Below are 27,037 nucleotides of genomic sequence, written 5' to 3'. Positions count from 1 at the left end.
TTGATTCTTTGAATAGTTTTATTTGTTTCTAATTGATTGATTTCAGCCCTGAGTTTGATTATTTCCAGCCTTCTGCTCCTCTTGGGTGTATCAGCTTCTTTTTTTTCTAGGGTTTTCAGTTGGCCATTAAGTTACTTGTATGTGATATTACAAATTTCTTCTTGAAGGCACTTAGTGTTATAAAGTTTCCTCTGAGCACTGCTTTCAATGTGTCCCATAAATTTGGGTATGTTGTGCCTTCATTTTCCTTGAGTTCTAGGAAGTCTTTAATTTCTTTCCTTATTTCTTCCTTGACCCAGCTGTCATTGAGTAACAAGTTGTTCAGTTTCCATGTGCGTGTAGGTTTTTGGTTATTACCATTGCTGTTGATGTCCAGCTTTAGTCCATGGTGGTCCGATAGAATACAAGGGATTATCTCAATCTTTTTATATCTGTTGAGGTTTGCTTTGTGACCAACTATATGGTCTATTTTGGAGAAGGTTCCATGAGGTGCTGAAAAGAAGGTATACTCTTTTGAGTTTGGGTGGAAGGTTCTGTAGACATCTATTAGGTCCATTTGATTTAGGGACTCTGTAAGCACTTTTATTTCCCTATTTGGTTTCTGTCTAGTTGATCTGTCCCTTGGTGAGAGTGGGGTGTTGAAGTCACCCACTATTAGGGTATTGCGATCAATGTGTGGTTTAAGCTTTAATAATGTTTCATTTATGAATGTAGGTGCTCTTGTATTTGGGTCATAGATGTTTAGAATTGTGATGTCTTCTTGGTGAATTTTTCCTCTTATGAGAAGGTAGTGCCCCTCTATGTCTTTTTTGATTAGTTTTGGTTGAAAATCTATTTTATTAGATATTAGGATAGACACTCCTGCTTGTTTTTTGGGTCCATTTGCTTGAAAAACTGTTTTCCAGCCTTTTACTCTGAGGTATTGTTTATCTTTGTTGCTAGGTGTGTTTCTAGGATGCAGCGGAATGTTGGATCCTGTTTCCACACCCATTCTGTTAGTCTGTGTCTTTTTATTGGAGAGTTGAGTCCATTGATGTTGATAGATAATAATGACCATTGAATGTTTTTTCCTATTATTGTGGACTTGGCGATGTTACTGTGAATCATTGCTTGTTTGCTTTTTATTTTTGTTGGAAATTATATTTAACCTATGTTTTCTTGGGAGTATTTGTTTTCATTGGATTGGAATTTTCCTTCTAGTATCTTCTGTAGGGCTGGGTTGCTGTTCAAATATTGCTTAAATTTAGTTTTGTCGTGGAATATTTTATTTTCTCCATCTATGTTGATTGAAAGCTTTGTTGGGTAAAGTAGTCTAGGTTGGCATCTGTGGTCCCTTAGGGCCTGCATGTTATCTCCCCAGGCCCTTCTGGCTTTCATAGTTTCTGATGAGAAGTCCGGTGTGATTCTGATAGGTTTGCCTTTATATGTTACTTGGCCTTTTTCCCTTGTTGATTTTAGTATCTTTTCTTTGTTCTGTAGATTAAGTGTTTTTACTATGATGTGGCCTGAGGAGTTTCTTCTCTGGTCTAGTCTATTTGGTGTTCTGTAGGCCTCTTGTATGTTTATGGACATCTCTTTCTTTAGGTTGGGAAAATTTTCTTCTATGATTTTCTTGAAAATATTTTCTGTACCTTGTAGCCTGGACTCCCTTCTTCTTCAATTCCTATTATTCTTAGATTTTGCCTTTTCATGGCATCCTTGATTTCTTGGATGGTTTGTGTTTGGGATTTTTCTGATTTTATTTTTGCTTTGAGAGAAGTATCAATTTCTGTGAGTGTATCTTCAGCACCCGAGATTCTCTCTTCTATCTCTTGTATTCTATTAGTGATGCTTACCTTTGTGATTCCTTCTCTTTTCTCTAAGTTCTTCAGTTCCAGGGTTTTCTCGGTTTGTGTTTTCTTTATTGATTCTATTTCTGTTTTTATGTCTTGCAACATTTCCTTTATCTGTTTGAGTGTGGATTCCTGTGTCTCCAAGATGGTCTCTATTTTTTTGTTTGTTTCCTCTCTTAGTGCCTCTGCTTCTGCCTCCAATTGTTTGGCTATATTTGCATGTGTTTCTTTAAGAGCTTCTTCGTTCACTTCCTTTTTCTTTGTTTCTATTTGGGAGGCCAAATCTTTAAGGGATTTTTTTGTATCCTCTTTAACTGTTTGAATCTCTATGACTATTTCTCTGAGAGATTTGTTGGTTTCCTCTTTATGTGCCTCAAATAACTGGATAATCATAGCTTTAAAATAATTTTCTTTTGTTTCTGCTGAGTTGGAGTGTCCAATAATTTTGGAGGTTGCCGGTGAAGCCATGATATCTTGATTTGCATTGGTTGTGTTCTTTCGCTGCCCTCTGGCCATTTGTTTATTCGTAGTGCTCACTGTCTGTTCCTGGCTTCTGCAGGTCAGACTGGTTTTTCTCTGGTATCTGGAGAATTCTTCAGAAAAATGGGTGAGGTCTAGTGGTTTCAGTGTGTTCGCTGGTTATTCAGCTATACCTGTAGAAGGAAAATTCTCAGGCGCAGAAGGATAAATGCGGGGTAGCGTGTGTTTGAGCGTGTGCTTGTGGGTATGTCCTAAGGGACAGGGTGTTGGTGAATGAAGAGGCCTTCAGTGTGTGAGAGGGGTGCCCTGCGTGCAGGCACTGAAGTTGTTGCAGGCGCTAAGGGATCGCAAGCGCTGTTGAAGAATGCACGAGTATATTGATTTTACAAGTCTGCTGGTCTTTGGTGTCTATTCAGCTGGTTTTCTGCTACTGAGGGGTTGGATGGCCCATACAATCACTGGCTGGGCAGCCCTGTGTATTTCGTGCTGCCACTGTAGACTTGGGGCCTGGGAAGGATTGTACTGTGGATCTGAGTCTCTGTGGCTAGCACTGTACTAGGCGTATGCTCTGGTGGGGTGGAGTTTCGGTGGTGTGTGTACTCCTGCAGAGCCAGGTGGTGGTGGTAGGGGGCGGGGGGTGTTCCGCGGGTCAAGAGCTCGGTGAGAGGGCCTTGGGTGGCCTGTGTTCTCCTCTGTAGTGGTGGCGTTCAGCAGGTCGTTACTGCTCTCTGCTGTGGCTTCGGAGCCCTGCCTCCCTGCCTCTGCCAGTCTTGGGTCCCAGACACTGAGCTTTGTGACTTTGGTATCTGGGAAGAATTGTATTGTGGATCTGAGTCTCTGGTTAGCGCTCAGTGGTTGGAGCTCTGTGATTGGGCCTGCGCTCCTCCTGTGAGGAGGTTTCTGGGGTTATTGCGCTCTGGCCACTTGGGACGTGAGCTCCACTGCACTTCCTGCTGCCATCTAGCTCGGGATCATGTCGGCGGGATGGGGGAGGTGACCTCCGAGGGTCCGGAGGGCCCTGAGCGTCCTGAGCAGGGCCGGGTGGGAAGTGTGTCCAAGGAGGGGACGGTGTTCAACAGGTAGTTACAGCAGACCGCTGCTGTAAGGGGCCCCGAGCACTGTCTCTGCTACCTTGATCTCCTGGATGTGAGTTTTACGCTCAGTTGCCTGGTGCTATGTGTGGGGTTTCCCCGCCAGAGGCCGGACAAGGGAAGCGCCCTATTTCCTTCCCGGAGAAGTCCACGCCTGATCTAAATCTACTAGCACTCCACGCTTCTGTGGTGGCCCCTCTCCTTTAGAGAGCTTTGCAGCCAGTCCTGAAGATACCTGATAAAACAGGATCAGATGAATGGGGAGGAGGTCCCCCCTATCAGTGGACTTGGCAAGGGGCGTGGTGGAGAGGAGGGAGGGAGGGAGGGACTGGGAGGGAATGAGGGATCGGGACACGGCTGGGGTACAGAGTTAATAAAATGTAACTGATAAGAAAAAAATAAAATACAAAAAAAAAAAAAAAAAAAAAAAAGCCTAAAAGTCCAAATTCTAGCTTCAATTGACTCTCCACTCACCAATTCCGGAGATTCATGTCTTCTGCCTCTCCAAAACGGTGCGCTCTGCTTCCCGCCATCTTGGAGTCCACCAGCTTGTAACTTTTTAAGGGGAGTGTGGAATCCCACTTACCAAACTGATCAACAGTTAACATAAAGGTAACCGATGTCTGACACTGGCATATTTATTTGAGAGTCTATAGTATGAATGCAGACATTGCCTCCCATTATAGGCTAACAGCGATTAAACTCTTTTTATGTGTGTATGTATTGTAGGAAGCTTCAACAGCAAGAGGTTTGATGTGGCATTTTCAAACGTCCATCATGCTTACCTGTACTCACTCCTCTACCTTATCCTCCCATTTCCCACCACATTTATCCATTCCTGTACCATTATCTCCAGTTCTCTTTTCATACCACCAGCATCTCTCTCTCTCTCTCTCTCTCTCTGTCTCTCTGTTTCTGTGTGTTTGTGTTCATGTGAAACAACTTACTGAAATTAGCTCCTGCTTTCACCATGTAATTCTCAGGATTTAATCAGGTGGTCAGGCTTGGGAGCAAACCCTTTTCACACTGAGTCATCTCTTTGGCCTGAGATTTTCTAAGGATTAGACCAATTATTTTCCTGTCAAAAAGTAATCTGAAGGAGAAAGATTTCTCTTAAATGTGTTTGAATACTGGCTCTCCAGTGTTATAATCTTTCTGCATATCTTTCTTCCACTGTGTTAGGAAATGGATGTCATTTCTTTCACAGGACATTGTGCGGGGAGTAAAGGCAGACCAAACACAGTAAATTTCAGTATACAGTAGCTGGATCACAATAAGCATTCACTCTTATCCACACTGTGGATTAGTTCAGCCTCACAAGTGCCTAAGAGCTTCCCTCCATGTGATAGTGCAGACACCCAGCATCTTTCCCAGCAATGATTCCAGCACCATCTAGACCTTGTTTACTGTATTAGTCATGGGATAACAGGAGGCAAAGAGGCTGACTGGAAGTCTACCTACAGCTTTTATTCTTGAGAAATTATAGCTGTAACACTACGTAAAGCTACAATATTCAGTTTTTCCCTGCCCTGATACATGACACACAAAGGTACAACCTCTTACTACAGAAAGAGCAGAAAGCTAGAAGACTGTCCTCACATTCTACACATGTGTTAACAGCAGGTAGGTTTCTGCCTCTCTTCCCCCAGCTGCAGTATCAACACAGCTTCGTACTGTGAGGGACTTTGCTGTGCCACCACGAGAAGGACTAAATGTGTGCTCTTCCACTTGGTGGGAGGTAAGCTAGAGCATTATGACATAGAGCATGAAAGCTTAAGGAAAAGTTGAATCTATTTGTGGAGAGTGTAGAGATAAGCCTTTTAGATAGAGAATGGTGAGTGAAGTATCAGCATCTCTTAAGACTACTCGCAGGATCCTGATCCACTGCACACAGTGTTGAACCACCTAAAACACTAGTGAAGACTCAAAATGGATCTGAGGCCATGTGGTGAATGACTCCCATTCTTTATGGAAGCCTCCTAAGGTAACCTTACCCCCTCTACATTCCCTTATAGTTTGTACCAACCTGACTGATTTTTACTGGTGCTTGAGTATAGCATGAGATGGTCAGTTTGGCCTTGCACTGGACAGTAAAGTTTGATTTGCACCTTGAGTCTTGTCTCTGGAGTCTAATTCCTGGGATTTTCTGTGGGTTCCATGACCATTCATTCCTTTTTCCCCAGTTCCTGATCCCCACATCTATTAATTGTTCTTCTATGCTTAGTTGTACTCTTTCCTCCTGCTCCATGCAAAGAAGCCAGCAAAATGCTTGGTTTTCACCACACACATACCTGTCCATCTCATAAGACACTCCACAATGCCCCTCACCTTATGGTTTGAAGGAATTGAAAATGCACTAGTCAGTAAAAGTTTATACTGAATTTTTTTCCTACTTGAGGAGGAGATAAAAACCTTAAGCCTTGAGTCTACCAGTTCATGAGAATGCATGTTGATTATCTACAAATTTCATGAATAGTCTAGGAGGCAACAGTCTGTTGCAAAATCTTTGTGTGTCCTGGTACAGTGTGTCACATATGAAATGTGCCAGGCTTCCTCATGTACTGTGGCTGTGTACATACCATTCCCTATGCTTGGGTGAATGTGTACTTGTCTGCTTCCCATCTTTCCAGGCGTAGATATCCTGCCTTCAGGTTTTGGCTTTCTTGTCTCTGTCCTTGAAAGACCTTTCTGAGTATCTCCTAAGATACTCTGTCCCCTGTGTCACTATTGTAACTTCTGTCTTTCTATTGTGAAGGGTCCTCACATGTTTTCTTTAAACTTTCTTTCCATTTCACCCAGCATTCTCCTTAGGGAGACTAAAGGTTAAGTGAATAAATGATGCCCAATAGATGTGAAATGTGAAAAGCTCAATCAATGTCTTCTGTCATGTTTGTACTCACAGTGAGATATGAGTTTCTTGATAGGTTTAGTACAGATTTGGACAGAGAAAAGAAAGGAGTTTAAGAGAGAGGAATAAGAGATGGAAGGAAGTGGAAATAGAAGGAGGCACCATAAAAACTGCACTTCCACAAAGGCCTGAATTGCAGCATAGAAAGTTGGTTCTGAAAGTTTAATAGTCAGGGAACTGTGCCTTAATTGAGCATGGTTTTCTTGTTCTTTGACATAGAAAAAGGTGACTTTCTAAGGCATTGTTACAAGTCTCTCTTTCATCCTATTCCAGGAAATGGTGGTTGGTCCCCAGCAGAATCCAATGACCAACAGTGGCTCCAGGTGGACCTGGGAAACAGAGTGGAGATTACAGCGGTGGCCACGCAGGGACGATATGGGAGCTCTGACTGGGTGACAAGCTATCGCCTGATGTTCAGCGACACAGGGCACAACTGGCAACAGTACAAGCAAGAAGACAGCATCTGGGTAGGAAATACTTTCCTCTTCCAGTGACTAATGATGAGATGTACAATGATAAACAGTGAGTGTTTCTGCCATCTTACTGTACCCAGACTGTGGGGGTTTAAGCACTGGCTTGCCTTTCAGAAATAATGATATCACATCCAGGCCCTGGGTCCTAGATGTGTAGCTCTATCCAAAAGGAAATCAGAGTACAAACTGTAAAGAGTTTAGTGTGTGCCCCACTTTCTTGCAATCTTGATAAGTATAAGACAGAATCTGTTATGTCATCTGTAAAAATAGGGAAACATGTTGACAAAAATCTGATTGTCAGATTGTGTCTTTGGCTATCTTAGTTTATTTAGTTCATGGTGCTATGGTGAAATTCTGCCAACAAAAGTAACATGAGTTAGAAAAGGCTGACTTTGGCTTATGGCTCAAAGTTACCATCCATCTTGGCAGAGAAGTCACAGTTGAAGGAAGTTCAGGGGGCTGGTCACATGTCACCCATAGTCAGAAGGAGCAATGAATGTTATGCTAAAGCTCAGCTCACTTCCTCTGTTATTATACAGTGGAGGATCCTAGCCAGAAAATGCTGCCATCCACAGTGGGCAGCTTTTCCCATCTAAATTAGCACAATCATAATAGTTTGCTACAGACATGCTCAGAGTCTCATCTCTCAGCTCACTCTAGATTTTGTCAAATTGACAATTAGCATTCACCATCATATTGGCTGAGGATATAACTGTCAACTTACTTGTTTATATATATATCAGATACTTACAAAACTTACTAAAGTAACTCATCTGTGCCACTTGTCCATGTTTGCTGAGTGTGGGGTTCTTTCTGAGGAATCTGTACTCTCGTCTAACTGTGCTGAACAACTGCCTTTCATGGCAAAGTTTAGACTTTTCCTGGCACCGTGAGTAATTATCATATTGGTAGTAATACACCTGTGCTAAGTTTTAACAGAACTTTCTTCACTGCTGCAGTCCTACACATGTGAACTTCTTATAAGTAAAAGTTGTCAGGAAGCTACAAGGAACATAGGGACAAGAAGCACAGGGTGACACTAAGTAGAGATGTTTCCAGAGGCTGAGTTTGGAGCTAGGAAAATGACTCAGCAGGCACAGAGCTTACATGAAAGCATGAGGACTGTGGTTCCGATCCCCTGAAAACATACACAAAAAAAAAGCCAGGTAGTTATATGCATCCTTAGAGTCCCCCAGAGCTTGCTGGATAGCCACACTAGATAGAAAGACAATAGAGATTGCTTAAGTAGATAAAGAGTGGTAGAGAAAAAAAAAAAAAAAAAAAAAGACACCAGAAGTCAAGCTGAAGCCTCAATGCATGGGTCCACTTGTGTGAATATGTGTGCGTACATGAACATACATGTACATATCAAAAAAAGATAAAATGCTTTGGATAAAATAACATGTTAACAAATGCTGGTTCCAGTTTAGGAGAAAAAAAAACAAAAACAGTTTACAAATCCCTTCAAAAAGAAGAGAAAATGTTAAGATACAGTAATGGGTAACAAAATCTTACCCTCTCACAACCTAATTGGCTGCTATTGCCTTGACTTCTGTTACTAAATCTTCCAGTATTAGCCCAACCTTATTGAAAGAAATGTGGTTTAGCTACAGTGATGTTTGCTGCTACACCAGGACGGTCCTAATTCAGACCAGGAGTAAGCTAAGCGTTCCTGTTAGTTAGCAAGCATGACATATTAAATACCAGTGTTGTTGTCCTTACTTGGGTCAGTTGGGATATCAGCTGCAATATTCTCACCAGGGATGACTTTTCATTTTGAAAATACTCTTTGAAGGCTCTTTTATTTTGTTTCTCAATATTGAAGTCCACATCATTTTTTTCACAGATTTGTGCTTGGTTTGCTGTTCAGTTTAGAGTGAGAAATAAGCAATCCTTCTGCCCAGGGAACAATTTTAAATTTTTATGTTGACTTTAGAGGCGAAAATGAATGTGGGATTATTTATTTTCTCTGGAGTTTTCGATCAGAAGTGGTTGTTTTTAGATGGAGTTGTAGTCTGAGTTATTTTATTTCCAAAAAAATAAAGTCAAAAGACCAAAGTTTTATTTATTTACTTTTTTCAGATCCAAGTGCCCTTCTCTTAACCTCCCTGGGCCTCAGGATGCATTTCAGTGAGGGGTCTCTCTGTGTGTGGGAACAGTTGGCAAAAGGCTCTAAACCATTCTTGGGTTTTTTTGTTGTTGTTGTTTTGTCTGTTTGTTTTTCTTTCAAGGCAGGCAGCTCCTTTTTCTATATCTATAGAGAACTAAATCTCCCCACATGACAAATTTGGGGGTGCTTAGAAAGGGAACTGTGGAATTGACAAGGTTCTTAGAGCTGCAGGCTTGAAAGGGAAGACTGCAAAATAAAATTAAAAAAAAAAAAAGAAAGGGAAGACTGCTTCTATCATATCCCATCAACCTTCAACAGCCACAATTAACACTATATACACTGACCGCCACAATTAACACTATTAGTCAAAACCAGGTTTTATTTCTAAGTATACTTGATTGTGAAATTATGATATGTTTCTTTTTTAAATTTATACAGTTTTTATTCATTTATTATATATATTTTTTAAATTTTTTATTAATTACACTTTATTCATTTTGTATCCCCCCATAAGCCCCTCCCTCCTCCCCTCCCAATCCCACCTCCCTCCCCTTTCTGCATGCATGCCACTCCCCAAGTCCACTGATAGGGGAGGTTCTCCGCTCCTTTCTGATCTTAGTCTATCAGTTCTCATCAAAAGTGGCTGCATTGTCCTCTACTGTGGCCTGATAAGGCTGCTCCCCCCTCAGGGGGAAGTGATCAATGAGCAGGCCAATCAGATTATGTCAGAGGCAGTCCTTCTTCCCATTACTATGTAACCTTCTTGGACACTGAACTGCCATGGGCTACACCTGTGCAGGGGTTCCAGGTCATCTCCACGAATAGTCCTTGGTTGGAGTATGATTTTCTGGGAAGTTCCCTGTGTTCAAATTATCTTGTTCTGTTGCTCTCCTTGTGGAGTTCCCGTCCCCTCCAGCTCTTACTATTTCCCACTTCTTACATAAAATTCCATATTTACTTTGTATCCCAGCCATAGCTCCTTCCCTTATTCCCTCCCAATTCCACCCTCCCTCCCTCATCTTCTCCCTGCCCCTTTCCAAGTCCACTAACAGGGGAGGACCTCCCCCCCTTCCATCTAACCCTAGCTTATCAGGTATCTTCAGTCCTGGCTGCCATGTCCTCTTCTGTGGCCTAGCAAAGCTGCTCCTCCCCCGTGAGTGGGTGGAAGAGCTCGCCATTGAGTTCATGTCAGAAATAGTCCCTGTTCCTCTTATTAGAGAACCCTTTTCTCAGTTGAAACATGAACTTTGTCAGACTTACTCTGGAAAAATAATGTCTAACCTCAGTGTTAAATTTGCACACTGCTAAATATAAAAGTAAGAATTCACCAACTATACCTAACTTTACCTGTGTGTTGTAAATAGTGTCTAAACTTTGAAATGGTCTAGGAGAGTTTGTCAAACTGGTGTTTTACAAACATTTCACAAATAAGTAAAGATGCGTTTTTACCTAATATTGTAACTTGCATCAAAACATGCTGTGGTTAAATACATTGCCTTGAGTATGAGAGATGACATGAGATTGGACTGTTTGCTATACAGACATGAGGATCTGAGTTCTATTCTCCAGTGCTGATATATTAAAAATGAAAAAAAAAATGAACATAGTGACACCTACTTGTATTCCTAGCTCTGGGGAGTCAGAGATAGGTGATCTCTTGGGCTTGCTAGCCAGCAACTCTAGCCTAATAAGTGAGCTCCAGGGTTAGTTAGAAAACCTGACTGAAAAAAATAAGGTGAGAGAGACTATGGAATATATCTAATGTTGACTGCTGGCCTTAATACACAAATGTAAATATGCATGCAAGTACACACATGTACACACACAATACATTCATTTTTCCCTTCTGAATTTTATTTTTTTCATTTAACTTTGAGAATAAGGTCACAGATTCAGGGAATGAAAAATACAAAAAAAAAAAATTTTTTTTGAACACAATGTTTGAAGGGCTCATTTTAACTTTCCGCATAAACCCATCGATATTAAGGATCTGCTTCATTAAGGATGCTGCCTAAGAGCAGTAGAGAAAAACTTATCCTAATCTTTTAAGATTTCTTTGTGTGTGTGTGTGTGGCATGTGTGAATGTATGTGTGTGTGTGTAAATGTATCTGCATGCCTACTGACATGAATGTGGACTAACAAGTGTTGAAATTCTTCTTTATATTCCCATGTGTGTACGTGTATACTATTACTTATAGAGTACCATGAATGGTGTTGAGAATGCCTTCATTGATTGTTCTCTTCCTTATACTTTGAGGCAGGGTCTCTCACTTAACTCAGAGCTCACCTTTAAACTACACTAGTTAGCCAGCTTGCTCTAAGGAAGGAGCTCCTCCTTGTCTCTTGAGCAATGGGATTACAGACAGAATGCCACACCCACTGTTTGTAGTTCTGAAGATTAAAACTGTTCTCCATCCTTGTGAGGTGATCACTATCCATGCTGAGCCTTTTCTTTAGCACCCAGGTTTTTGTGTTCCTGGGGATGAAACTCATGGCCTGAGGCATGCCAGGCAAGCTCTCTCTCAACAAGTATATCCTGAGGCTCACTTCTTCCTTTGCAGAGGCTTGACATTTGATGTGCTTCAGTTTGTAATGTTCTGTTGTTGTTGTCATTGTTGTTGTTTGTTTATTTGTTTATTTTTTTTTCAAGACAGGGTTTCTCTGTGTAACCTTAGCTGTCCTGGATTCTCTTTGTAAACTAGGCTGGCCACGAACTGAGAGAGTTCACACCTCCACAGTATCAGGACTATAGGCATGTACAATCATTCCAGGCTTTCTAATGGTTTTTAAAATAAATATTCCAAACAATACAAATAGCACACATTATTTTTTAGTGTGGGTTGTGAACTTATCAGCACTCAAGAGATTTCTTTTATTTCAAGTTCACTTCAGCATTAAGAATCTTAAAAAGACACCTTTGTAATAAGTGAAATTCTCCATGTGCTAAAAATTTAATTTAGAGAGTCTCCAGTCTGGCACTGAGTGGCTCATTCCCGAATGAGGACACTGAACAGCCACTTAACAATGCCTGATGATTTATTAACAAACTGAGCTCCTGGCCACTAAAGGATCAGGCGTGAAGGTGTCTCAGGGACAGGCTTGGCAACAAATTTTAGAATCCTAGTGGATCTGAAGTCTCTCTAATTTGTGGTTTAGACATGCCAGAGAAATGCAAAGATTACAGTTCTAACTCTGAGCAGCAGCTAGAGCCAGTGTGATTTCCTTTGTGTGTGTTGGTGGTGTGCATGTGTAGGTTAGATGACAAGGGGCAGAAGACCCTTCTTCTCTTCTCCCTCTGTGTGATCCAGGAATAGAACTATGTCATCACTCTAGAACAAAGTACCTTTCTTCTGAGCCATCTACCCAACTCAGGATTTAGGTCTTTAGTGAGGCAGGTTAAATGAAGTACTTGATGCTTCTGTTGGCTTTAACACATGCATCAAAAGTTACAAAAGCTGTTTCTGTGACCCAACCCATGTCTTTCCTACGTGGAGACTTCCAAGTCACCTAACATCTTTGAGGATACCGCACTGCCACCCCTTCTTCATTTTGCTCACAAAGAATCACAAAACAAAAAGCATAGTCATCCTGGTGCTTAAAATTTCTCTGCTTCCCAACTGCTTTCTTTCCCTTTTCAAATCCAGCCCCGACATTATCAGTGACGGCATGTACCTCTTTGTAATAATTTGTTTCGTTTGTCTTTCCCAAACAAACTTCAAGAAGCCCCTTTCAGGTGCAGATTTCAGACAAACATTTGCTGCTAGTAGCTTCTGCTGTTTGGATCATGCAGACATTAAATCATCTTATTTAGCTGACCTTTCCATTTTATACCTTCCTGAACTCTATTAAGTTCATAAAACCTTGCATTTAATTCAGGTCAGTTTTTCTAAGATGACAGAGCTCTAGCCACCCTTTATGTCATAACATTGAGAGTTTCCTTTGAAGAATTTGAAGAACATGGAGAAAGATCCTGGGGAAAAATTAGAAACTTGAAGACTCATGTCCATAAAGAGACAAAGAAGCTTGCAAAGTATGCAAGCTTGCAAGTTACCTACACAACTGATGATCTTAGCTCAAAAGACAACCTCCCAAAGTTCACAGTGTCTTCCTGTGGGTCTGTGTCCCCAGGACATGCACTTCTGGCAGCAGGTCCTCTTCAACTCAACTGCATGTTCCTGGGCACTCTAATAAGGTTATGAGCACATCATTTTACATTTACATGAAGCCTAATCACTTGTTTCTATTTTAGAAAAGACATTGAGATTTCAAAACCTCAAGAAAGCTGGGCTGTATCACATGTAATAGAGCAAACAGAACCAGTTTACAAATTCAGCTCCGCCTGCCCTGTCATAAACACAAACAACTACGTAATACCTTACCTAACGTTACTGGAATTTAGGATCTGATAAAGAAGAGGAAGGAAGCAGCCTCCACCAAGATTTCAGAGCCCAGGGCTGAGCTAAACCCAATCAGAAAATTAAGCTTATTTGACAAAATCTGCTTTGGAGAGTTTTCTGGTTTTGTGGGAAGATGTGGTGGACACAGAGATGTTTAATCTGTGTTCCCACTCTGTTCCTTTACTGAAGCTACAATATGAAGAACCGCCTCCCATACCTGCAGCCACATACCCATGAGGAATTGTATTCCCTCAAAATGTAAACCAGAATAAATGCTTCTTCATGAAGTTGCTTCCTGTTGGCTGTTTTGTTACAACAATCAGAAAAGCAACAGATACACTAGGCTTTCACTTTCCTGTGAATATCTTGTGTTTTCTTCAGATTAATTTTGCATTTTGCTTTTACAAATATGAGAAACATGAGCCATCAAGTACTTGACAATGAGGTCTTTTGATTTCTGTACTTCTTTAAAGTCTGTTTGAATATAAAAGGCTTGCACTAGCTTCCCAGCACTTTCACGGAGGTCAATTGAAACAATGGATTACACTTTTCAGTCATCAGTTCCCCAATTTCATCCTTGAACAGCTCCCAAATTTTCTGGGAGATGCTTTCCTATCTTCTTAATTTACACACATTTATTCTGCCAATTTTCCCTACCTTGTCCTGAGTATTGATCACTGTTTGATATACTATTTTAAGCCTACCAATTTCAAAAAAAACAATTTGCAAGAAAGAAGCTCATTACTATCAACATATATCTTTTCAGCTCTCGTTATATGCCTAGCACCAGGCAAGACATATGAACAGAGACTTAAAGACACAGTCACTTCTTTCCCTGTATACCTGGAACCGCTGAGGGACTGAAACATAGTGCCTCTGTAACACGGGCCACATTCTTATTTGGGTGTATGTGCTGCACACATATGTGCGTTCGAACACTAAAGGCAGATGCTGTGTGTTTTATTAGGTCACTTTCTGACTTACTCCTTTGAGAAAGGGCCCCTCAATGAATCTGGAGCTAGGCTTGCAGCCAACAAGCTGCAGTGATCCTCCTGCCTCAGCCACTGATAGTCCTAGGTATATAATACAGTAGGCACACCATCAAACCTAGCTGTTTGTAGTTTGTTTACTGTTTGTTTGTTTTACGATAGTTCAAAGGATCCACGCACAAATACTTTCATGCTTATATAGCAAGAACTCAACCCTTGCACCATATCCACAGTCTTTGCTTTAGAAACATTAAAATGAAGTGACAAGACTACGTATTACAACATACCATCAAAGATATTTGCTGGGATTTTTTTTTTTTTTTGGCCTGGAACACACTACGTAGGCCAGGCTGGCTATGGGCTCACTACTATTGCCTGCTTTGGCCTCCAGAGTGCTATGACTAAAGGGACAGACCATCAGGCTTGGTAACTGACAGGATTCTAGAGATGTCTCTCTTACTGGTTTTCTCACACATATATACTTAGAAGTGCATGCAACGGGTGTTGATTTTTGAGTTGAACATTATTTATAAGTCATACATAAGGGATAAATAATACTAAGGGTATTGAAAAGGCCTTAAGGAATTATTTTATGTTTATTTAATATTATACAATAATTAATATTAATGTATTAATAAATACATATTATTTAATATCACATGTTAAATAAACATGAATATATGTTTATATATATATATATTAATTGACATTACATGCTACATGAAGCTATGCAATTTGCTACTTACTGCAATGTAAGCCCACAAAGAAAATCTATTGTCTACCTCTCCAAAGAAAAACCAGTTCAGGCTTGGGAAAACGTTTGAGTTGTTGATCAGGTGAGTCTAAGAAATCCCAAACTAAATAAGCTATTGCTATTGTCCTCGGTGACAGAAAAAGAAGTTTCAACCCCATTGCAAAAGATGTCACACACTTTGGACATAGGACTTGGAGGGATTAATGCAGAGCTGAGCTGGAAGTCTCCCTGGAGAATAGCTGTATAGTGTTGAAAGGAGCCATGGAAGCTGCCATGGAGAAAAGTAATCTATTTCCCTATTCCGCTACAAGACCTACACACAACAGTGGCCACCATGGCAAGATACTGCCAACGGTGCAAGAGTGGCATTTATGTGGGAGTAATCAGCAGCTTTCTAGACTTGGGCTTAAGGTTTGCTCATTAGAAGGGAAACTCCTGTTTACTACTGCAGACCTCATTAGTTACCCATGGCTGGAGAGGCCATGGAGCCTATAGGAGGACTTCCTACAGCCTCTTGACTGACTGACAGCCTCTCTGACTGACTCATTATACCCATAGAAAAGTGCAGCTCTCATCCCCCATTAAAGAAGTTTTTGTTTGTTTGTTTGTTTGTTTGTTTGTTTGTTTTAGTAGAGAGAGACTATTATAGAAGCCATGGCTGGCCAAAATACGTGATGTGATCAGCTGTCCATAGGATACCTGTTGCCAATTAATGTATAACACAACCCAACAGCATCTAAGTTTCAGGGAATACTACAAATGAGTAGAAATACTGTAGGAGCCCGAGGACCAGGACATTTGCTAAAAAATAGTCTTCTATAAAAAGAACAAGAAAACTAAAAGAAGTAGGGGGTGAGGTTATTTGAGATGAGTAGATCTGAAAGCAATTAGGGAGAGAAATGAGAGGTGAATGTAATTAAGACACAATGTATGAAATTCCCAAAGAATAAGTAAATATATATGAATACATATAGGCTTATACATGAATATATTTTTTCAGTAAAACTCCCAAAGTACTAATATAAGCTGCTTAACAAAAAGCAATAAAGAACTCTGCACATTCTGGCTGGTTAAGAGACCACTGATACAAAGATCAATTGCTACCATGAAGCAGGTTGGATTCCAGCTGAGTCACTGGATAGAAATATAACATGCCCTTAACTTAGCACATCTTCACCACCAGCCATGGCAGGTGTAGATGTACCTGCTTCCTGACCTTCAGCATTCATACCTTTACAAGTCCTCCTCAGACACTTTGGTTTCCAGCTTGCCTTGCTTGTGGTGTAGGAAGTACCTGGGAATGAAGTCGTACCTTTACCATTGATCCAGCTTTACATCACCAGGTATAGACTTCTGAAGCCCAGTGTTCTTGAGATGCCTCAGTGGCTCTCTATGATCTTTGTTGGCCGGAGATGCTCTAAAGGCTGAAGAAACGCTGCTGAAAATGGAGGAAGGAACAAGTGGCCAAATCAACAGCTGATGCGTGCTCCAGCCCCAGCAGCATTCTCTCTAGCATTCTGGCTCCACACTTAGTCCTAAACTTTTCTCACTGAGGCCTGTTTGCTTTTCTTTTTTAATGTGAGAATTGGCTGAGATGTTTTAGGGCACTTCCCGGCATGGGGTCTAACTTTAGAAGCATGCTTTCCCACATTTATACCGGTGGCATTGATATACATTTTACAGACAGGGAACCAACATGTAGTCTTCAGGATTAATATTTATACGGACACTTTCTATGAAGGAGCAGATAACTGCAGTCCCCTCCCTGGTTGCATTTGTGGCGGGGTAGGATTCAGCAATTGCTATCAAAAGACTGCGGTGATCTGCTTAAAATTAATTCTTTTAAATCCACTGTTATGAAATTAAACTTGCTGTCAAAGTACTCCATATTTCCCAAGAAGTTCGACTCATAATAGTATTTTCAATATGTAAACCAATTAGGTTCTGAAGACTTTCTCCAGAGAATAAAAGAAATCAGAGTTAATATCTCAATTTTAACATATTTTTTGTTCCTTTAAATTTATTGAATTGTATTAAATATAATGTCTGAGTGAGGGAGAATTATTTTTAACTGACTTCATTTTACTGAGGTGTTTGTGTATATGTGTGTGTGTGTGTGTGTGTGTCTGTGTGTGTGCACTGATGTGTTTGCACCTGTGTGTGATGGCATGCAGAGGCCAGATCTCAAATATAGCTGTCTTTCCTCCAGGTAATTTGGAAACAGATTTTCTCAGTAGTCTGAATCCCTTGAATTTGGCTCTGCTTGCTGGCCAGGAGACCCCAGGAATCCACTTGTCTCTGCCTATGCTTGGATTACAAATGAACATTCCCACACTCAACTGTTCACTTGGGTTTCAGGGTTCAGTCCCAGATCCTCATTTTGAACAAAAAGCACTTTATCAACCAAGCCATCACCACCGTCATTACTGAGCATTTTAATACTATACATGGAATTTGTGTTTCATCTTTAAACTGTTGTTTTCTTCTATACTTTATCTCTGCTTTGAAGGTGAAAATAATCTGTGGCACTTATGGATAACTAGATTTCTAGGAAGCTTAGCTTCCTCCCTTAAAAAGAGGGGACAGGAACTCCACAAGCAGAGCAACAGAACAAGATAATTTGAACAAAGGGAACTTCCCAGAGACTCATACTCCAACCAAGGACTATTCGTGGAGATAACTTAGAACTCTTGCACAGATGTAGCCCATGGCAGTTCAGTGTCCAAGTGGGTAACATAGTAATGGGAAGAGGGACTGCCTCTGACATAATCTGATTGGCCTGCTCATTGACCACTTCCCCCTGAGGGGGGAGCAGCCTTACCAGGCCACGGTAGAAGACAATGCAGCCAATTTTCATGAGAACTGATAGACTAAGATCAGGAAGGAGAGGAGAACCTCCCCTATCAGTGGACTTGGGGAGTGGCATGCATGCAGAAAGGGGAGGGAGGGTGGGATTGGGAGGGGAGGAGGGAGGGGCTTATGGGGGGGATACAAAATGAATAAAGTGTAATTAATAAAAAAATTTAAAAAAAAGCTAGTGTAATGGGGATTCTGACTTCATATGACCTGTACAAGGGAGTTTCAAAAACATGAGCCTGCCTCAAAATGTCCCACAGGGCTTGTTAAGGCACAGTGCTGAGCTCTGCTTGTAAAACACCTGACCCAACAGGACAGAATTGGGCTTTTACATTTCTTGAAAGAAAAGAAGCGAAATGGTTGTGGAGAGGCTGGACAGGACCCAACTTTGTGAAGCTCTGTGAAAACCGTAAGTGAATTCATGTACTTGAATAGCTTTGGCCAGACCATAAAGGTGAAGACTATGACTATTATTAAAGCCAGTGTGTAGCATCCACTTGGTTAAGTAACCCAGAGGACACGGGCTCTCAGTTTCCTTAATTTGAGCTTTGTATACAAAAGAAAATACAAGCCTAAATGTCAGCACTTTTTGTGTAAACTGAAAGCTCAATGGGAAAGGTAAACTCTCCTTGGGGTATGGGCAGTTATCCGGGAAAGCTTATTAAAGACAATTAGCTCAGAGACCTTGCAGCAGACAGAAGAGCCTTAGGAAGAGGCTGGGGGAGTTGCTGCTGTCTAAAGAAAAAACAAAAACAAAGCAAAACAAAACAAAAAACTCCAGACCGAAATCCCAAGCTCCAGGTGTCTTCTTGGCCTGTTGTCAAATAGAAAGCTTCCAGGCCTGGAAAGGGTTCCTGGAAACAGAGACTCCCCCCAGCTTTTAAAAAAGAAAAGAAGCACAAAGGAAATTAATCTTCAGTATGATTATTAAGCTCATTATCACAATAGCAGTCAGTGTTAAGGAGAGAAATGAGATATGAAAACCACAAGGCATTATTGCTGTTAAGGAGGGCTTTGCTGTTGTTTCCCCTCTGTGAGCTGAAAGCCGAAGGTTAATGCAAAGTTGATGGATGCAGGGTAATGTTAAAAGTAGACCAAGCCCACAAGCAAAATAAAGAGGTGAGCAATGTTGATATGTTTCATTGCTATGCCCAGTTCCAATGGTTCACAGAGAGAAAATTCTTCTTTCTCTCTGAGAGTGTACACATTCTTTGTTTTATTTTCTTTTTTTTCTTATTTATTATTATTAGTTACATTTTATTAACTCTGTATCCCAGCTGTATCCCGCTCCCTTATTCACTCCCAACCCCACCCTTTCTCCCTCAGCTTCTCCCTGCCCCTTTTCAAGTCCACTGATTGGGGAGGACCTCCTCTCCCTTCATCTCGTCCTGTTTTATCAGTTATCTTCAGGGCTGGCTGCAAAGTCCTCCTCTGTGGCCTAGCAGAACTACTCCTTCCTTGAGGGGTGGGGAGTCAAAGAGCCTGCCATTGAGTTCTTGTCAGAGATAGTCCCTGTTCCCCTTACTATGGGAAACCAATTGGTTATTGAGCTACCATAAGCTTTGTCAGAGTAAAGGTTCTAGGTTATATCCATACATGGTCCTTGGTTGGAAAAACAGTTTCAGAGAAAAACCCTGTGCCCAAATATATTTGGTCCTTGTGGGACTCCTATCCTTTCCCTAACTCCCCTTCTGCAGAAGGTTTGGTTATGAGTCTTAGTATCTGTTTTGAAATGCTGCTTGGTAGGGTCTTTCAGATGCCTTCTGTGGTAGACTCCTGTTATATGTCCTATGCACATCTCATTTGTCTTTCTAAGTGAGGATTGATCATCTTACCTTGTGTCTGATTTCTTGTTTATCTCCTTTAGGTGTATAGACTTCATTATGCTTATCATATCTTGTAGGTCTATATAAGCGAGTATATAGCATGTTTGTCTTTCTCCTTCTGGGATACTTCACTCAGAATGATCTTTTCTAGATCCCACCATTTGCCTGCAAATTTCATGATTTCCTGCTTTTTGATTGCTGAGTAGTATTCCATTGTGTAAAAATACCACAATTTCTGTATCCATTCCTCCATTGATGGACATCTGGGTTGTTTCCAGGTTCTGGCTATTATGGATAAAGCTGCTACAAACATGGTTGAGCAAATGTCAAACACAGGGAAATGCCAAATGACCACAACAAGTGTCAGGCATCTCTAAATTGACTGGAAATTATTATTTCACTCTCTAACCTGAGAATGTGTTAGAAACTGAGCTGCAGCCTACAGACGAAGGTAATAATGAATTTTTTTCTTCAAAGGTATCACAGAAAAGAGGTCCCCAAAGACAAAGAGATTGCTCATCAGTTAAAAGTGTGTACTGCTCTTCCACAGACCTGACTCAGTTCAGTTCCCATCATCCATGTATTGTGGGTCACAAGCACCTGTGAATCCAGCTCCAGTGGACCCAATACTTGTGGCTTCTGAAGGCATCACACTTATTTATGCGATGCCACACACACACACACACACACACACACACACACACACACACAACTAAAACTACATTGTAAAACAAAGAATCCCTTTCATAACTGTGCTGGAGTTATCACTCATTGCTTGTCTTGTTGGATCATAATTTAGGGTATCAAGTGTGTAAGACAATAGATTAGGTTGGTTTTAAAGGTAAAATATGGCAATCTTTTGTGTGATGGAAGACAAATGCGTGGGAAGAACCATGAAGAGCTGCATGAAGGTGTGGAGATACATGTCCATGCTTGTCAGTAGATTAAATGGTATGGTAATTTTTCCCTAGAAGCAATTTTGGCTTTATAATAACCTGGTCACATTTTTGTGCCATCTTTCTTCTTCTATGACAAGCTGCAATGACAGAGGGTTAATCTTCTATTAATGGACTGCAAAACTAGGTATCTCGAAGGGATAAGGACTAAGTAGGCCAGGGAGGGTATACACACTACCATGATATTCTAAAGCATCTTTGGAGACACTGAGTGCATACTTTTCTGGGCCAGGACCTCCCTCAGTCTTAAGCTAAAGTAGCTGCTTCTGGCATGTGCTGCTATTTTAGACATTGTATCTATGTTAGTGTTGTGTGTTTGTGAAAAATGAAGAAGGCACACACATAGTGTTCATGTGATTCCATGAGTTAAGAAGACAAGAGCACTTGCTACACCTGCACTGTGATCTGAATTCAAATACCAGCTCACCTGTAAACTGCCAGGTCTGGCCACATACATTTGCAAACCTGGAGCTGTGGAGGGCAGAGTAGGAGGATCGCTGAACTTGCTTCTGCCAGTGAGTTCCATGTCCAAGCAGAAACCCTGTCTCAAGAGAATAAGTTAGAGAGCGACAGAGCAGAATACCCTATATCATTCTCTAGACTGCACACATTCACAGGGGTACATGTACCCACACATACACACACATGAAAACCAAGAAAGCGGTTTGCATATTCACAGGAGAAGACCTACACATAGTATAAGTCCATCAGCCCAAGCCACCATAGGGAAGAGATAACAGGGAATCCATGTTTGACAAACAAACTCTACCAAGAGGCCAGTATCTGGGTGCCCTTTCCATTGATATGGCCTTTCCCCTCAATTGGGAATACTAAGGCTGTATTGTTGTTGTGGGTGTACACAGGCAAGTGACTGAACCTCCAGGCACTCCTAAGAGAAGCCCAGCCATGCTGCCAAGCTCAGTGCAGAGTGGCCTCTCTTTCAGACTCATCCAGGAAAAGGTGTCTTGATCAAGGAGCCCCGGTGTTCTCGAGTTCTGCTTCGCTTTCCCTGCCAGGTATTCTAGTCCCAGCTCAGGCATCTTTTTTGAGCCTCCCTCATCCCACACAATATGTCAGCTTGTCAGTGTTCTCTTTTGAGATGCATTTGTCACTTAATAATTTCTGAAACAATTAGATGACAACTCAATAAATGGCTTTGTCAGTTCTGTGTAATGCAAAAGCCAAATTATCATATAAGAGAATGCAAAATCTTACTTCACGCGACACTGTAGAAAGAGTTAAAACATAGTCATAGGACTCAATGTGAATGATGATAAACCATTTTTTTCTGAAAACTGAAGTCTTCCAGATAACTGTATGTAAATGTACAGATATGAGTGGTAAAATCTACTTTGGATTAGACCCTAGTACTTATGCAAGAGTTGATAGATTCTTTCAACACATATAGTGCATATATATGTAAGTATGTATGTGCATGCAAAAATGTCCATATTGTTATTCAAATTCACATTCCTTTATATGTATACATTTAAATTAAATGTATTTGTGTTTACAGATTTAAATTTATTTTTATGTATATAATACATTTGAATAAGTATATATTCTTTACTTGAACCTTAGCATGCTGTACTTATCCTGAGCTAAAATTATTAATCATTTAACTTTTAGATAGTTATTAAAATATCTAGGAAATATTGAGGACGTACACTTTGTAATAACATTTTAATTTTCCAATGAGATATCTTATGTAAATTGTACCAAATTACTGTAAGGCTGTATAAGCGAAAACCAGCATCACTGCAATGGAAAACATCAGACACTATACAATGATTTATACCACACCCACCTCAGCCCTCATGGCCTTTAGCAACAGTTGTGAAACCTGACATGAGGAAGCTTCTTTCTAAGATTGTGCAAAGGTAGTAACATCAACTTTGTCTTTGGCTTAGTTATTTCTGTGGCTGTGCTTAAGTGCACTGGTAAATGCTACTTAAGGGAGAAAGAGTTCATTTTGTCTCTGCAGTTCTAGGATGCTATCATTCATCGTGGTAGGGAAGGCACGACAGCATCATGGCAGCTGGTCACATTACTTCCTCAGTTAGGAAACACATGCTGAAGAAGTAGGCTGTAAAACTTCAAGTCCAACCAAGGACTATGCATGGAGATAATCTAAGACCCCTGTACAGATGTAGCCCATGGCAGTTCAGTATCCAAGTGGGTTCCATTGTAATAGGAACAGGGACTGTCTCTGACATGAACTGATTGGCCTGCTCTTCAATTACCTCCCCCTGAGGGGGAAGCAGCATTACCAGGCCACAGAAGAAGACAATGCAGCCACTCCTGATGAGACCTAATTGACTAGGGTCAGAAGGAAGGAAAAGAAGTCCTCCCCTATCAGTGGACTTGGGGAGAAGCATGCATGCAGAGGGTGGAGAAAGGGAGGGATTGGGATGGGAGAAGAGAGGGAACCACAGGGGGATACAAAGTGAGTAAAGTGTAATTAATAAAGAATTAAAAAAAAAAAAAAAAAAAACAACTTCAAGGCTTACCCCAGTGACTCACTTCCTCCCAGGAGGCTTCACCTTAGTCTTCTCCAACAGTACCACCAGCTGGTGTCCTGGAGTTCAAATACATGATTCTATAGAGGACATTTCACTTTAAAACAAAAGGACACAAAAAGTTACTGAATTAATTCAGTACAACACATGTGAATAAGTATCTATCTTGGCTGGCGTGTCAATGAATCACAGACAATGTTTGATGGGGTTGCAAGTGTTTTAGTTTCAGTGTCTGTAACTGTGGATGCACGCCTGTGTGCTGTTACATGGAAATGAGCAGATTCAGAAGACAACCTCACTATAGTTTCTCTGGTGTAGCCCATCTTAAATTTTGAGACAGGATCTCTTAACTGCTACTTGGTACTTGGTACTCACCAACCTATGATAACATGGAAGTAAGCCACAGAAAACTGCATTTATAAGCGTGTACAACTAATATCCTGATTTTTTAAAATGGACTCTTAAGATTGAACTCAGGGCCTGTGCCTGCAAGGAAAGAACTTTACCAACTGATCTCTCACCCTAGCATGCAAGTGGGTTTTGTTTATTTGTTTTTGATTGGCTGTTTTTGCCTCCTTATTTCTTCCTCTTTAGCCCTTTAGAAGCAAGTATATTGGCAATCTATAGTGGGTTTATTTCCTGAATGACATTTGTTCTGAGTGCTTTTCTAAATGTACCTCAGAGCCCAGGAGAGTCAGATGGTGCCCATGTCGATACGAGCCACTAAAGAGTGAGGCTGTAGCTCCATTGTAACTGCAGAGAGCTTACCTAGGATGCAGGAGACTGTAGGTCCAAACATTAGTATTTTTCAAAAAGGAATAGAAAAAAAGAAAAAAAGAAAAGAACAATAAAAGAGACAAGGCAATAAGTTCCTGGTATAAGTCAAAACCCCAGGTTCAGGATGACTAGAAGGACTGATACTTAAAGAAAAGATAGCCAGTCTTCACACATTGGCTCTCTCACTGCACAGGCACACACATAACCCAAGCAAGGGCCTGGTCACAAACCCAGATACCCAGGTGCCTTGTTTCAGAATAAAATACAACAATCCCAGTTCTTGCAGCTAGTCATATCATAACTTTTTCACTGTCTCCATGCTGTCTGACCCTAGATGAAGGGGCATATAAAGGACTTGTTCATTATTCTCTTGTTCAGTGACTTGTATGACTTCCTGACTAACACAAGACAAGGGAAACAGAAAGTGAATGAGCCTGATTTAGAAATAACTAGGCGCTACTCATCAGGGTGTTTGGCACAATGTGTACTGATAAGGATAGTACAGGGACTCTGAGTTCACTGTCTTCATCTTGCACTGTCTTTGTTTATCCAATAGTAGATGAAGTGTGTCTCTACCCTGTCTCTGCCCAGGGATTTAGATAAGATGGGGAGGAGGATTGCTCACGAGGCTTGAGCAGGATTACACTGTTTCATTTGAATCATTTTAATTTAAAAGTGCTTAGCTGAGCTCTCCTTTGTGCGCAGATTTAGGACAGGAACTTTGGATTTACGCAAATCTGAATTTGAACCTTGCTACTTGGTAATCTTTTCATCATGAGCAGAACCTTATAACTATGAGCATTAGAGCCTGCATCTGCCAGAGGTTTATAAAACTTGCAGCAGACTCATTGGACCGTTCTACATAGACTCCTAGTATCCCTTACATAGGGGTGAGGGTGAGGGACGCTCACATCAACAATATTTATGTACTTATATATTAGCCTTCTTTGAATCCCCAAAGTCACCTTTCTTCCCTCAAGTGTAAACTCATAAGAAAGCCTTGTAATTGACACTGCTTAACTGGGGTGAGTGAAAGTCAATGGCTTTGAAGCATAAGGATAAGCATAAGGATCTCTAAGCTATCCTCAGAAACCATATTTAAAATGCTGTGTGTGTGTGTGTGTGTGTGTGTGTGTGTGTGTGTGTGGCTTACTGGTAATCATAGCACAGGGGAGAAATACCAGTGGATCCCTGGGGCCAATGATGGTCTCCTTTGTGAATCTCAAGTGAGTGAAAGCTCTGCCTCAATAAACAAGGTAAATAATGTCTGAGAAAGGACACCTGACATTGTTCCTGTCCCTCACATGCGTATACAGACAAGCACATAACCCCAAACACAAGTACCTGCACGCAAGCACAGACCCAGGATTATTCACATCCCTGAAGGTATTTCAAAGGACAGTGGCTATTGTAGCTTCCAGAGACTGAGGAACTACTTGATGGTATGAGAAGGAATGGAGGCCCAAAGGCTTCTGGATTGTTGACTATTCCCCTGCTTAGATTGCTTCAATAAGGAAAATCACCTCCTATTCTGGAGAATTAATGCAAATGGGTCTGGAAGCAGAACAAACCACCTGATGTGCCAGGAATTTAACAGCAGATTGTAAGCCCCTGGCATTTTGTTTAAGTCAGTTCCCAGGAAAAGCATCCCAGTTTAGCATTAAAATAACAGCTGGGACTTGACTGCAGCTAGGCTGTTATGTTGAGCATCTCAGTTGGAGGCATAGAACCCAAAGAATCAATCTGAGCTTCTCTCCTTGTCACATGAGGTAATTAATAGCAGATATTGTGCATTCATTTTTCAAGTGGGTTGAGTAGCTGTTCAAAAAGTCAAAATGCTCACTTTTGACTGGTTTCCACCAGCAAGAAACAACTTGTTTTTACACTTTGTTTGAATGCTCAGATAAATTCCAAGTAAAATAAAATAAAATTAGTTCTTATCTCTCAAGTTGGCCTCAAATTTGCTCTAAAGTCTAGGCTGACCTTGAAATTTTGATACTCAGGCTCTACTGTCCAGAAGGTTGGTGTTTTAGGAATGTACCATAATACCATGCTGGAGCAGTGTTGGAATTAAGCTCCGATATTTTCAGTGAATGGTACGCAAGCACTCCACCCACTGAGACACAAAATCCATTCAGAAAGTGAAGACACTGCCCAGTGGAGATCTCTATAAGGAGATCCAGTGTTACTATTGCACATGGAAGACCAGGAACATGGCCAACATGTCAGAGGGCCCTCCACAAAAGGGAGGAGGGCTCCATGATGTAACAGACTCTAGACAGAACAAGAATACTGGCTCATGAAGGACCCCAGAAGTATGAAATTCCCAAATGTAAAATTGCCACTATTAGCTGCTGAGACTGGAAACAATCTCTTCAGACAGGTAGAAAGAACAGTTACTTGGCATTTGAAGTAAGAAAACTATATTCTGTTGTTGGCCATATCCCTTATTGGCATATACATTTCAAATCAACTTACCCTATATGAGCCTTTCAGACAAACATATGCACCCAATCCAAACACACCGATGTTATGTAATGATTGCTGGCTTTGAAAAATTAATCATATATTACTTTTTAAATAAGCAGCAGCTAAGTATTATGATAAATAACAGGGATAAAGAGTGAGGAATACATGTAACTTCCATTAGCTGCAAAGAAGTTAACAAAAATGTCACCAGTTTTGTGAAATAAAGAACTCACTTTGAAGATTGATTGAAATTATGGAATGAACTAACTGAAAAGTAGAGGGGTAGGGAGACCAAAATGTCTGGACTATATAGTAAAGAGCCTCTGGGAGCGGGGAAGCCTGACCCTGATCTAGGGAATCAGGACAGAGGGAAAGCTAGCAACGCCCTGCAGCAGGTAGGGACTGAGGGAATGCCTGAATCCAAACAAAGACCTTAGTGATTTGTCTGAATAGCATTATTTGTTGGTGCTTTTTTCTAAAGAAAATACCATGTAGGTACCTATTCTTTTGGCATAACTAGTAATTGAGTGCTACTTATTATCATCATTAAATAAACAAACAAACAAACAAACAAATAAATAAATAAATGAAGGAAGAAG

At 40.9% G+C, this 27,037-nt stretch overlaps 1 protein-coding gene across 2 annotated transcripts in view; it reads left to right on the top strand.

Moving 5' to 3' along the window:
- The window catches only part of LOC129672149 (contactin-associated protein like 5-1), a 784,596-nt gene that overhangs the window by 186,466 nt on the left and 571,093 nt on the right, over nucleotides 1-27,037 (top strand). For both annotated transcript variants that reach the window (XM_055601442.1, XM_055601432.1), the window contains exon 3: nucleotides 6,585-6,778. In XM_055601442.1, coding sequence (XP_055457417.1) covers nucleotides 6,585-6,778 — 194 coding nt within the window. The remainder of the gene's footprint in view (nucleotides 1-6,584; nucleotides 6,779-27,037) is intronic.

The sequence above is a fragment of the Psammomys obesus genome, unplaced genomic scaffold, assembly GCF_907164565.1.
Source record: "Psammomys obesus unplaced genomic scaffold, mPsaObe1.curated_primary_1811, whole genome shotgun sequence".
NCBI lineage: Eukaryota > Metazoa > Chordata > Mammalia > Rodentia > Muridae > Psammomys > Psammomys obesus.
Note: the sequence above shows the minus strand (reverse complement) of the source record. Positions and strands in the feature narration are given on the sequence as shown.